Source organism: Anomaloglossus baeobatrachus, chromosome 2, assembly GCF_048569485.1.
Source record: "Anomaloglossus baeobatrachus isolate aAnoBae1 chromosome 2, aAnoBae1.hap1, whole genome shotgun sequence".
Classification (NCBI taxonomy): Eukaryota; Metazoa; Chordata; class Amphibia; order Anura; family Aromobatidae; genus Anomaloglossus; species Anomaloglossus baeobatrachus.
In genome coordinates this window covers 594,617,823-594,632,663 of record NC_134354.1, presented here as the reverse complement: position 1 = coordinate 594,632,663, position 14,841 = coordinate 594,617,823, and the positions used below count along the sequence as shown (strand labels likewise).

At 44.3% G+C, this 14,841-nt stretch overlaps 1 protein-coding gene across 1 annotated transcript in view; it reads right to left on the bottom strand.

The window, feature by feature from the left end:
- Nucleotides 1-6,484: 6,484 nt before the first annotated feature.
- MZT1 (mitotic spindle organizing protein 1) overlaps nucleotides 6,485-14,841 on the bottom strand; it is a 33,183-nt gene continuing 24,826 nt past the window's right edge. Inside the window, exon 3 of the mRNA XM_075334374.1 lies at nucleotides 6,485-7,137. Coding sequence (XP_075190489.1) covers nucleotides 7,114-7,137 — 24 coding nt within the window. The 3' untranslated portion in view covers nucleotides 6,485-7,113. The remainder of the gene's footprint in view (nucleotides 7,138-14,841) is intronic.

Below are 14,841 nucleotides of genomic sequence, written 5' to 3'. Positions count from 1 at the left end.
AGATTACTCCTCCCTGGAACTAAGTGGCCTAGGCTGACTCCTGAGATCAACCCCATAGCTTAAAGGGAAACTGTCACCACTTTTTTGGTGTATAAGCTGCGGCCACCACCACCGGGCTCTTATATACAGCATTCTAATAGGCTGTATATAAGAGCCCAGGCCGCTGTGAGAACATAAAAAACACTTTATAATACTTACCTAACGGTCGCACGGTTGGCCATATGAGTGTCTCCGTTGTCCGGTGTCGGCACCACCTCTTTCAGCCATCTTCGTTCTCCATCTTCTGAAGCTGTGGTGCATGACACGTCCAACGTCATACACACTCGCCGGCATTCAGGTCCTGAGCAGGGCAGATGAAAGTATTGTAGTGCACCTGCGCAGGACCGGTGAGTGTGTATGATGTAGACGCGTCATGCACACAGGCTTTATAAAGAGGACGAAGATGGCCAAAAGAGGAGGCGCAGACACCGGACAACGGAGACGCCCAAATAGCCAACCGCGCGACCGTTAGGTAAGTATTATAAAGTTTTTTTTATGTTCTCACAGCGGCCTGGGTTCTTATATACAGCATGTTAGAATGCTGTATATAAGAGCCCACTGGTGGTGGCCGCAGCTTATACGCCAAAAAAGTGGTGACATTTTCTCTTTAATCCCTCCTCCAGCAAACTTTACAGCTGGCACAATGCATTCAGGCAGGTAATGTCCTCTTTAAACTCACCAAATCCAGGCTTTTCTATTAAACTAATATACTTAACTCCCAAGTGTCCGGCATCCAACAAGACTATAGCACGAAGATATTTTCCGTAGTTAGTGATGCTTTTAATGTGAATAAAAGCTACGGAAAATATCCCTTTGGTGTGAACAGTCCTCTTCGTTCTATATTCTTGTTGGATGCCAAACATTTGGGAGTTAAGTATACTAGTCTGTGTTACCTGGGAGTTGGCCCAGAGATCTTGTCCGAGCACAACACCTTAGGCTATGTGCCCACTCTGCGTAAAATGCGCAGATTTTGCCGCAGATTTCTCGCGGAAAAGCCGCAGATTTTCAAGAAATCTGCAGCACAGCTACTCCCCAGCCATTTCTATGGTATTTGGGAAATGCTGTGCCCACGCTGCGGATTTTTCCACAGCGGAAATCGTGCGGATTTTCGTGCGGAAAAATTTGCAGCATGTCAATTATTGTTGTGGATTTTCGTGCAGATTTTGCCTATTCAATTGAATTAAAAAAAAAATCGCAAAATCCGTAACAAAATCCGCTTCAAATCCGCATCAAATCCGCGTCACATTCCGGGGGAAAGCTGCCAGATACAGAGTCCTGTGGGCACATAGCCTTATCCTGCAGGATGCTGAATGAATTTTGGATCTGGTGAGCTGATCAACTATTGTTTATAGATTATCCATTAAACTGGCAGAAAGAGGCTTGATCCGCCACTCCACAGAGCACATTTCACCGGAGTCCAGTTGTGACATGCTTTACACTGCTCCATCCGACGCTTGGCATTGTGCTTGGTGATGTAAGGCTTGCTTGCAGTTGCTCGGCCATAGAAACCTATGCCATTAGTATCCCAGTGAAGTTTTCCAATATTATTGTGAGAGGTTTGGACTCTGAAAATTAACACGTTTTAAGAAAAGGGAGGATATGACAAGCGTCCATACATATACTTACACCTTCCCTACCTTTCTCCTTACCCCTATTAAAATCATTGCTTTCCTTTCCCCTTTTCCTATTTTTTTCTCCCCCATATTAAGCTATATTACACTATGTTGTTTTGTTCTATTACTTTTTTTCTTTCCTGTAATGTTTCTTGAAAAAGTCCCAATAAAAATTATGATAAAACAAGAGGTTTGGACTTTGTAGTTATTGGGACAGCAAAGCATTGGTGACTTATATGCACTACGTGCCCGAGTTCTCGGGGACCTCGCTCTGTAACTTTACATTATCCACCACTTTGTGGCAGAGTTGCTCTGATTCCTACCACTTTTAAATAATACCACATTTCAGGAACAGACTTGTTCCAATGGTGACATCGTATTACAGTACCACGCTCTGTGAGCTCGTTATAAGCCATTCTTTCACAAATGTTAGTAAAGGCTGACTGCATGACCAGGGGGCTGGATTTTATACACACTGTGACAATGGGGCTCAATGAAAGACCTGAATTTGGTGATTAAGGTGTTCGTACCAACACATGTTCACATAGCCCATTCCCCAACATTAGCCCATGTAGGATAGAAGTATGTCCTGTTGGTGAAAAGAAATAGTCTGAAAGAACTTTACCAGATTGAGGAAGCATGGAGAGGCAACTGGCCCTCCTCCAGAAGAAACACTCCATTACCTTCAGTACCATACCATATTATTTATTATGCATTACTTATATAGTGCCATCATATTCCACAGTATATTATATACATCTACATCATCAATCATCATCACTGTTCCCATTAGGGCTCACAGTCTAAAGTCCCTATCAGTATGCCTTTGGAGTGTAGAGGGAAACCCACAGAAACACAGGGAGAACATACAAACTCCTTGCAGATGTTGTCCGGACTTGCACCCAGGACCCCAGCCATAATGGACCACCCTCAATATAATGCCATAGGTGAGTGGTGTCCCCAAAGTAGGACAAGAACAAATATAGTTTCAGCCAATATCTGATCCCTTGTCTCTTCTAAAGGTTCCCAATGACAGTGCATACTGATCGACTTATGTATGTACCCAGCTTTTTCTTCAACTCTACTGACAAGTGATCGATTCAGTTGAGCTCTGGAGACTTCAGGGGCCAGTCCAGCACCTGTACTTCATGGTCCTTCAACCACTTCATCGCCAATATCGACGTATGCTTCGGGTCGCCATCCTGCTGGAACACTCGTCCTTTTCACACCCCTAGTACTCGAGTGTACAAAGTAACTAATTTTGTAGGATACTCACATACAGTTGGGAAAATAAGTATTTAATACACTGCCAATTTTGCACATTTTCACACCTACAAAGAATAAAGAGGTCTGTAATTTTTATCATAGGTACACTTCACCTGTAATAGACAGGAAAAAAAACCCAGAAAATCACATTGTATGATTTTTAAATCATTAGTTTGCATTTTATTGCATGAAATAAGTATTTGATACAGTAGAAAAACAGAACTTATTATTTGGTACGGAAATCTTGCTTTGCAATTTCAGAGGTCAGACATTTCCTGTAGTTCTTGATCAAGTTTGCACACACTGCAAAAGGGACTTTGGCCCCCTCCTCCATACAGATCTTCTCCAGACCTTTCAAGTTTCGGGGCTGTCACTGGGCAACATTGAGTTTCAGCTCCCTCCAAAGATTTTCTATTAGGTTCAGGTCTGGAGACTGGCTAGGTCACTCTAGGACCTTGAAATGCTTCTTACGGAGCCACTCCTTATTTGGGTGTGTGTTTCTGGTCATTGTCATGCTGGAAGACCCAACCTTAATGATCTTACGGAGAGGATGTTGTTGGCCAAAATATCGCGATACATTACACAATCCATCATCCCTTCAACATGGTGCAGTCGTCCAGTCACCTTTGCAAATAAGCAAACCCCAAAGTATTAGGTTTCCAACCCCTATGCTTCATAGTTGAGATGGTGTTCTTAGGGAGGTGGGGGTTGTACTGATTTGCCTTCTTTCTTCAAACACGTCGTTGATATCAAAGAGTTCTATTTTGGTCTCATCTGACCACATGACCTTCTCTCATGCCTCTTCTGGATCATCCAGAGGGTCATTGGCAAACTTCAAACAGGCCTGAACATGTTTTGGCATGAGCAGGGGGACCTTGCGTGCCCTGCAGGATTTTAAGCCATGACAGCATATTGTGTTACTGACAGTAATTTTGAGACTGTGGTCCAAGCTCTCTTTAGGTCATTGACCAGGTAATCCTGTGTAGTTCTGGGCTGATTCCTGACCTTTCTAAGAATCATACTTAGCCCACAAAGCAGGATCTTGCATGGAGCCCCAGATCAAGAAAGATTGACAAACATATTGTGTTTCTTCTATTTTCTAATAATTGTGCCAAGTTATTGCCTTCTCACTAAGCTGCTTGCCTATTGTCCTGTAGCCCATCCCAGGCTTGTGCAGGTCTACAATTTTGTCCCTGGTGTCATTAGACAGCTATTTAGTCTTGGCCATGGTGGAGACATTGGAGTGTGTGGTGGTGACTTTTATACAGGTATCGCATTAAAACAGGTGCACTTAATACAGGTAATGAGTGCAGAGTAGGAGGGCTGCTAAAGAAAAAGACTTATCTTTGAGAGCCAAAATTCTTGCTGGTTGGTAGGTGATCAAATACTTATTTCATGCAAAAAAAATCCAAATCAATTATTTCAAAATCATATATTGTGATTCTCTGGATTTTTGTTTTCGATTCGGTCTGTCACAGTTGAAGTGTACCTACAATAAAAATTACAGACCTCTTCATTCTAGGTAGGTGGGAAAACTGCAAAATCAACAGTGCATCAAATAGTTATTTTCCCCATTATATAGCTTAGCATTGTAATCACCATGGATCCTGGTCAAGTATCCAACGCTTTTGGCTGTCTATTGAATTTCATCTCATAGTTGCAAAATCTGTTTCCAATCTGCTACTCTCCACTTTTTTGCAAACTCAAGCACACGCTTCTTATGATGATATTGCAATTGAGGCTTCTTCATCTTTTTTCGGGCCACCATTCCAGACTTGTGTAATTTGTCTCACATGGTGCTTGCATCTGTGATCTCACTATTACGAAGCATATGAGCCAGCTCCCCTGCCATGTTTGTCACACCAGAATTGCTAGACCTTGTGAAGAGCCAACTATTTTGCCTGGACGTCCATCTCTTGGCTATCAAATAGAAGAATACAAACCAAAGTCTTCTCATCTAACTGTCGTGGCACTCACATGATGCAGTTTGGCAATTTTCATGGGTGAGAGACCGCTATCGAAGTGGATTATGCGGTTTCTCTTTTCTTGGGAAATCTTTTTCAGAGCTGCTAGATTTAAACTAGTAACATTTCGCTTATGAATCAATCTAATGAAACACTGAGCTATTAGGGAATGTGATAACAGGTTGTGATTTGTAGTGTACAGGAAGAAAAAACATCTTTCTAACGCCAGCAAAACAGTAACAATGCAGTGACATGACAAGAATCTGCATAATCAAATGCTATACAGTGTGCCCACCCATATCCTGTCCAACACCATTAACTTGAGAACGGCGGCAGCTATAGGCATAGAAGCGGTGTCTAGGTATAGTAAAGTACCCATGCGCTATGCAATAAAACCACCTATTGTGCCACGTAGTGGGAAAACAACGAAGTTAGCATTTTTATCTCGAAAACAGAACAAGAGAGGGGAAAAAAGTGAATTACAAAGTTGTAGGGCATACTCAATTCAATACGAATCGGCACTTTGCATACAGAAATGCTATGATTAGAACGTGTAAAACTCACAAGGCTGCAGACATGAAGCGATACCTCATGGAGACGTTCCTACAAGTCAGTGGGTATGGTGGCTGCGTGGAATGGCCTTCACGCTCACCTGACCTGACCCCCGTTGGACTTCTTTCTGTGAGGTCACATCAAACAGCAGGTGTATGCGACCCCTCGACCAACATTGCAGGACCTACGACGACATATCACAGATGCTTGTGCAAACGTGTCACCTACCATATTGCACAACGTGCAGCAAGATACAGTATGCTGTCCAGAGTCCAGATGTGCATTGCAGCTGACGGTGGCCACTTTGAGCATCAAAGTTAAATGAGCGCCATATGCGTGACCAGCATTCAATGTTTTTTTGGGGGGGCGGGGGTCATGGGTTTCATACCATAGCATTTCTGTATGCAAGGTGTCGATTCGTATTGAATTGATGATTCCCTACAATTTTTTAATTCACTTTTTTCCCCTCTATCTCGTTCCGTTTCAGATAAAAATGCTAACTCCGTTGTTTTCCACCAGGTGGCACTATAGGTGGTTTCATTGCATAGCGCATGGCTACTTTACTATACCTAGACACCACTTCTATGCCTATAGCTGCCGCTGTTCAAGTTAATGGCGGTGGACAGGATATGGGTGGATAATTAAATGGCGGCCTTCACCCACCTTTATTGACAAGTCAGTATCTTGCATCAGTTATTTTCAGCCAAAATCAGTAGACTTTGCAAAAGAAAAAGATCCTAATGCATTACTGACATGTACTGTCTTCAATGTGGAGAACACACTGCTCTGCCAGCACCATGAGTTCAGTACCTGCCAGCGTCTTTGTGCATGGCCCATTCCCACGAGAACGCGCTGCCGTGGAGCACGGACTAGGACGATTTTATGATCCTGATAAAAATTTTAAATGTGCTGCATTGTAATTGCAAAAAAATGTAACTAATTAGTTTAACTGCCCAGTCCTTCAGTAATAAAATGGTAAAGTGTTATTGTGAAATAGATGCACAGTCAGCATTATATAAAAAAAAAACCCGTTCATAAGAAATACAGGAATTCCATGTAACAAGACCACATTTATTAAAGCATTGCACACACGGTGTTTTTTTTTTTATTAAATAAAAAACATAAGTTGTCATTAATTGGGGCACAAAATCTTGTATTTTTCTACTCCGAGAATCATTGGAGTGTTGGTTTGATATGGCTCAAAACTAAGCCAAAACTACAGGAGGAAGAAAAAAAAAAAAAAAAAAAAAAAAAAAAAAAAAAGAAGATGTTGCACAAAATGTGACAAAAAAAGAAATCATTTGTTTATCGAACTCCCACAATGCAGACTTTGCAGTGGAAAGTTCTGGAACTGTCCCATTGATTTGAAGTCACCCTGTAAGGAGCAAAAAAATTATATTTTACATACATTTGTAGAAGGAGAAAAAAAAAAAGCCAGAGCACACTACATGTGAACCAGCCTTACCCATACTATCCACTATCCAAAATATCTGCTATAGAAGGTATAAATAAATCTGCTTCCATTATTTCAAACAACATACAAATGTCTAACATGAAACACTCCAAGACAATGTCCGGACTTCAGATACAAATGTGACCATCGCTGCACACCGGAGAAGATGGAGAACGCTCTTCTGGTACAGTCTCATCCATCCAAAAATCATCATTTTCCCCATCAATTAACTTGGTGCATTTTCTGATGCCTGATAGAAATATAAAAGAATAAATAATTATATTATATTAATGTGTACAGAGCATTTTCACAAATAAGTTTTACATTTAAAGAAGGTGTCCAGTTATCAAGAACAACATTCAAGTTTATTTAACAATGGCACAATCATTGACAATTTGCCTGATCAGACATTTTTGGGGTTAGCTATATAAAGAGAATATGGTGGACACTGTCTGGACCAGAGTGTGGGCGACATCTCCACTGAGAGCAGGTGCCTAAAGCCCCCGTCACACATAGCGAGATCGCTAAAACATCACAGGTTTTGTGACGTATCAGTGACCTCGCCAGCGATATTGCAGTGTGTGACAAGCAGCAGCGAGCGGGCCCCTGCTGCGAGGTCGCTGATCGTGACAAAATGATCAGGACCATTTTTTGCTTGTTTGTCTCCCGCTGTACAGCATCGGTGTGTTTGACTACGGGAGACCAACGAGCACCGGTTCTGAGTGTGCATGGAGCAGTCGTTACACGGGTCGCTGATCTCTGTGGAGATCTGCCTGATTGACAGCTCAACAGCGACCATGTAGCGACGTTCCAGCGATCCCTGCCAGGTCGGAATCGCTGGTGGATTGCTACGTGTAACGGTACCCTTAGACTCTCAGAAAGTTCATACAGATGGACACACCGAGCCGATGAGATTACCGCCTCTCCTCACACAGACCAGCACATTCAACAATAAAAGTTGTTTTTTTCTGAGTGTGCATGGAGCAGTCGTTACACGGGTCGCTGATCTCTGTGGAGATCTGCCTGATTGACAGCTCAACAGCGACCATGTAGCGACGTTCCAGCGATCCCTGCCAGGTCGGAATCGCTGGTGGATTGCTACGTGTAACGGTACCCTTAGACTCTCAGAAAGTTCATACAGATGGACACACCGAGCCGATGAGATTACCGCCTCTCCTCACACAGACCAGCACATTCAACAATAAAAGTTGTTTTTTTCTGAGTGTGCATGGAGCAGTCGTTACACGGGTCGCTGATCTCTGTGGAGATCTGCCTGATTGACAGCTCAACAGCGACCATGTAGCGACGTTCCAGCGATCCCTGCCAGGTCGGAATCGCTGGTGGATTGCTACGTGTAACGGTACCCTTAGACTCTCAGAAAGTTCATACAGATGGACACACCGAGCCGATGAGATTACCGCCTCTCCTCACACAGACCAGCACATTCAACAATAAAAGTTGTTTTTTAAATGGTTTTCTACATTTACATTTTAAAACTATTCTTTAAAAAGCTGTTTTGACTCTCAAGACAAAAAAAAAAAAATTTTTTTTTGCCAGATGACACCTGGGTCATGTTTTCACATCTTTACTAGAGCTATATTAGGCAAAATTTGACTTAAAAGGGGTTGTCCACTGGTCACAACAACACCTTCTCAATCAGTTTCCCCAAGTAAAATAGTAACACTTATACTGACCTCCGATGCGGTTCCAGGGGTGTCACCACTGGCTCGCTCAATATCCCATCTTTCATAAGTGACATCCAGAGGAAGCGAGACCGGTATCTGATCTCTCACCTTCTCTGGAAGTCAATTAGGACTGAAAGATGGGACAGTGAAGCCAGGGCAGGGATCATGTGACATAATATATTGCGATCCCCGGTAGAGCCAGTGTCAACACCACTGGAACGGCACAAGCAGTGAGTATAACCTTTTATGTTATTGGGACAAAACAGGGGGATTGAATGGGGGTTGTCCATTGTCAGAGTATTAGATAACCCCATTAATAGCTTCTCACTCCACTTTTGGGAGGCGGGCTGAATAATAAGATTAAAATGAATGCCATCCTAACAGGCCATGACAAACTCCGCACCCTAGGGATGATGTGGTGACAGACGTAGTCTCTGGTTACCCAGTCTGTCCACTTACAGTTAGGTCCACAATAGTTGGTCAGTGACACCAGCTTTAGAATACTTTTTGGGACATTTTGTCCTTTATGTTAGTGGTAAATTTAAGACAATATATTGTGTTTATTTGTTAAAATATCGGAAGTTCAGAAAATATATTTTGAAAATGTTGCCATTTTCAAACTTAACTTTCTCTGGTTTTAGGGCATAAAAATTATCTCCACACAAATAGTTAATAAATAAAATTTCACACGTGTACTTTACATCATTTTTTTTTAAACAATTATTTTTTATTAGGAATGTAGAAGGGTTGAAAGTTTAACAGCAATTTCTCATTTTTCCAACACAATTTGCAAAACCAATATTTTTTTAGGGATGTAACATTTGCAGTGACTTTGAGGGGCCTAGGTGACAAAACATAGCCAAAAGTGACATTTTAAGAACTTGCAAATTGGGATTCTGATCTGGCTTATATATCCTGAGTCATATTTCAAAGGATTGTTGAAAATCCACTTGTGACTTTTAGGATCGCTACTTCCAATAGGTGGCGCTGTGCTAGAGTTTGTCTCCTTTACTGGAGAGACAATTTGAATTTTAAGAACTGTACCCATCAGGCTATATGCGCACACTGCGTTTTTCTGCAGTTTTGTTGGCAGAGCTTTCTCACTTTTGACTTCGCAGCAAAGTCTATGAGAAGTCACATTTGCGATGCGTACTTTGCAATTTATTTGTCAGCAGTTTTCTTGACAAAATTTTCTGACACAAAAGAAGCGGCGTGTTCATTCTTCTTGTGTTTTTGTCAACATTTCTCACCCATTCAAATAAATGAGGGGATGAAAAATGCATGGCAAAACACATGGTTACAAATTGTTTGCATTTTGCATACATTTTACCTGTGGTTTTGTCAACAAAAAACGCAGGTCACAAACTTAGTTCCAGAATGCCAAAATCAATGCTGGAGTGATTTTGGCATTTGTGTCAGTGTCTCTCTCACTCTCTCTCCCCAAGCGCTTCATACTCACCGATCACCAGCATTGCGCCATGCGGCTGTCACACGGCTCCCGCGGCCTCTCCTTCTTTCCAACCTGCTCATTAGCCTCATTACATATTCACTGCACCCACTCATTAGGCTCATACATATTCACTCCTCCCCAGTCTGTGATTGGTTGCAGTCAGAAGCGCCCCCATGCTGAGTGACATCTGTCTTACTGCAACCAATCACAGCCACCGGTGGGCGTGTCTACATCGTACAGTACAATAAATAATTTTAAAAAAACGGTGTGTGGTCCCTCCAATTTTGATAGCCAGCCAAAATAAAGCTTCACAGCTGAGAGCTGGTATTTTCATCCTGGGGAGACCCACATTATTGGGAGCTTCCCAGACTAAAAATATCAGCCAGCAGCTGCCCGGAATAGCCGCATACATTATATGTGACAGTCCCAGGACTTTACCAGCTCTTCCCAATTACTCTGGTGCGGTGGCAATCAGGGTAATAAGGAGTTAATGGCAGCCCATAGATGCCACTAAGTCCTAGATTAGTCATGGCAGGTGTGTATGAGACACCCCCCAATACAAATGTGTACGTGAAAGTAAATAAACAAACACCCAAAAAATCCTTAATTTGAAATAAAAGACAAAAGAGCACCCCTCTTTCACCACTTTATTAACCCCTCATGTGACCTCCAGGTCCAACATAATCCATACGAGGTCCCACAACGCTTCCAGCTCTGCTCCAGCTGAAGGTCATAGCGAGCGACATAAAACAAGACTGCCCCCAGTGAGCTTCACGCAGCAACTTAAGTGAGTTGTGCTATCAACGGTGACGTCACTCAGGTTATTTTCAGTCACAGCTGGAGTCCTCCACCTCTGACTGCAAATCAGGACGCGACTGAAGTGAGCCGCAGGTGGAGGACTCACTTGAGTGACTTCACCGCTGATCGCGTAGCTCACTTTAGTCACTGCCTGAACCTCAAAGCGGTGAACCCATAACGTCACTGTCGCGACACACTCAGTATAGCGGGTCCTGCAAATGTGATGTCAGAGACTCACCCAAGTTCATTCTGATTGAGGGGCTCTGTCTGCACTCACAGCTGTAAGTCATGTACTATGGCACTCGTGACACAGCAGGGATTTAGCAGAGCTGAATTGCCGTGGGACCTTGTGTGGATTACGTCGGACCTACAGAGGTGTTTGCAGGGTTAATAAAGTGGTGAAAGAGGGTGGCTTTTTGTAATTTATTCCAAACAAAAGATTTTTAGGGTGCTTGTGTAAATTTACTTTCACTTACAGATTAGTGATGGGGCGGGGTCTCAGACACCTGCCATTACTAATATAGGACTTAGTGGCAGCAATGGGCTACTATTAACTCCTCATTACCTCGATTGCCACAGCACCAGGGCAATCGGGAAGAGCTGGGTCCAGGGCCAAAATTGACACATATTATGGATGCGCCACTTCTGGGGCGGCTGTGGGCTGCTATTGCTATCCTGGAAAGGGCCAAATAACCATAGCCCTACCCACCCTAATAATTTCAGCCCCCAGTGGTCTGCTTTTAAATGGTGGGGGGGGGGGGGGGGCGCTCCACATCTTTTTTTAAATCAATCAAATTTGAAGGAAAAAAAAAAAAAAAAGCATGGGATCCCCTCTATTTTCACCAGCCAAAGTACAGCAGACAGCTGAGGGTTGCAGCCTACAGCAGCTGCTGTTCCTGTGCTGGATATGAGAAATATGGGATACCCCACGTCATTTTTACAAAAAAAAAAAAAAAAAAAAAAGATGTCCAAGCTAACTATCCCTCTATCAAACTATTGTTATTTCTTCCTTATCATCTATTCTATATGTTTTCTATGTATTCTTTTTATCTATTTTTTCTATCAATTATCCTATCCTATTTTGTTTCTCCTTTAAAAAACGCACTGACAAAAATGCACCAAAATGCAACTACATTACAAGCTCCTTTTTTTTACATTTCCAGTGAGAAGTTGCAGTTTTGGTTGCAGTTTGTGTGCAGAGAAAAACTGCAGCGTACGCATATAGCCTCAGAGTGCTCAAAACCACGTTCAAGAAGTTTATTAACCATTAAGGTGCTTCACAGGAATTAAAGCAATATGGAATGAAAAAAAACAAAAAATGAAAATTTTACTTTCTAAAAAAAAATGTTGTTACTTTAGCTCAATCTTTTATTTTCACAAGTGTAACAAAAAAAAAAAAATATGCACCAAACACTTTGCTGTGCAATTTCTCCTGAGTACCGGGATACTCCATATGTGGTGGAAAACTACTGTTCGGGCGCATGATAGGGCTCGGAAGTGAAAAAGCGTTTTGACTTTGACTGCAAAATCATCTGAGATAAATAGCGGGTGCAATGTCACGTTTGGAGAGCACGTGATGTGCCTAAACAGTGGAAACCCCCCCACAAATGCCCCATTTTGGAAACGACACGCCCTCAAGGAATTTATCTAGATGTGTGGTGAACACCGTGAACCTCCAGGTGCTTCACAGAATTTTAGAGTTGAGCTGTGAAAAAAAATTAAATAAAAATGTTCCCACAAAAAAAATGTTGCTTTAGGCTACTTTCACACATCAGGTTTTTTCCATCAGGCACAATCCAGAAAAAAACGGGTAAAACGGATCTGGTACCGCATCCGTTTTATCCCCATAGATTTGCATTGTTACCGGATTGTGCCTGATGGCTTTGCCTTGCATCCATTTTTTTCCGGATGCGGCAAAATTACCGTATTTTTCGCTTTATAAGACGCACTTTTCCTCCCCAAATTTTGGGAGGAAAATGGGGGGTGCGTCTTATAAAGCGGTAGCGGGGGGGGGGGGGGTCCTGTCTGAGGCGATCGGGCGGGTGCCTGTGGCTGCATGCAAGCGCCCGGGTACCTGTACTTGCATGCAGCGGCAGCCGGGTACCCGTGGCTGTGTACGGGCGGCAGCGGGTGCTGTGTGGGGTCGGCAGCCAGGTACCTGTGCTTGCATGCGGTGGCAGACGGGTACCCATGGCTGTGTGCGGGCGGCAGCCGGGTGCTGTGTGCGAGCGGCAGTCGGGTGCCCGTGCAGGTACTCGGCTGCCGCCCTCACACAGTCACCCATCTGCCGCCCGCACACAGCCATGGGTACCCGGCTGCCACCGCACGCAAGCACAGGTACCCGGCGGCTTGTACGCGGGGTGGGCGGGCAGCCTGCTGGCTGCCACTCTGTGCATGCGGGGCGGGCGGCTGTGCAGCTTACCAGTTGTCCGCGGTCCCACTTTCAAATGATGGCGCCGGTGGAGCTCTTGGATGAGAGCTCCATCTGCGCACGCGCTGCTCCGGGAGTCAGCGCGTGCGCAGATGGAGCCCTTGGATGAGAGCTCCATCTGCGCATGCGTCGCTCCGGGCGCCATTACTTGAATCGGGACCGCGGACACACTCCACCACTGAGCCGTCGCCGCCGCTCCCACTACTGAGCCGCCGCTGCCACCACTGAACCGGGACCGCGGACACACGCCACCACTGAGCAGTCCCTGCCGCTGCCACCACTGAGCAGTTGCCGCCGCTCCCACCACTGAGCCGCCGCCGCCGCTGCCACCACTGAACCGGGACCGCGGACACACGCCACCACTGAGCAGTCCCTGCCGCTGCCACCACTGAGCAGTCCCTGCCGCTGCCACCACTGAGCAGTTGCCGCCGCCGCTGCCACCACTGAACCGGGACCGCGGACACTCACTGCACCGGCCTGCTGCACGGCTCACACGCCACGGCTGCTGCCGCCACCACGGACCCCACGGATCCTGCCACCGCGGACGCCACCGCGCCTGCAACCACGGCACCTGCAACCACGGACCCCGCTGCCACTGACCTGCCGCGCCTGCCAGCACAACCTGTGCCTCCTGTGACCCCGCTTCACCACCACTGCTGCCCCCCTCCGGTAAGAGAACACCGGAGTATAAGACGGACCCCATTTTTCTTTTTTTTACCTTTTTTATGTCTAAGTTTGGGGTGCGTCTTATATTCCGGTGCGTCTTATAAAGCGAAAAATACGGTAATTAATGCGGCGGCCGGATGGAATGTTTCATGTAACGTTTTTTTGGCCCCTTAAAAAAACCGCATTGCGCCGGATCCGGCGCGATATGGCGTGTTTTACAATGGAAGCCTATGGACGCCAGATCCGGCGTAATGCAGATAAAAACGGATGCGGCTGCCGGATCCGTTTTTGTAAACGGAGCATGCTCCAATGTTTTGAAGAAACGGATTCAGCAAAAAAAAATAAAACAAACAAAAAAAAAAACGGACAAAACTGATGCAAGACAGATCCAACGGATCTGTTTTTTTTACGCATCCGGCATAACGGATCCGCTAAAAAACGGATCCGGTTTTTACATTTTTTGCCAGAGCCGTTGGATCAGGAAAAGAAAAGGATTGTGCCTGAATGCAGAAAACTGATGTGTGAAAGTAGGCTAAGCCCGATTTTTTTATTTTCACAAGGGTAATAGGAAAAAATGCATTGTACAATTAGTTGTGCAATTTCTCCTGAATACACCGATACCCCATGTAGTGGAAAGCTACTGTTTGGTCGCACAACAGGGCTCGGATGGGAAGGAGCACCATTTTGGCTGGAATATATTGCAAACGCCATGTCACATTTGAAGAGCCCTTAATATGCCAAAGCAACAGAAACCCCCACAAGTGTTCTCGTGTTGAAAATATAACAAGGAATTCATCTAGTGAATTAGTGAGCATTTTTAACACTCAGCAGATTCACAGAATTGTATCAAATTGGGCTGAGTAAATGAAAATTACCATTGTTCCACTAAAATGTTACTTGGGCCCCAAATTTTTTATTTTCAAA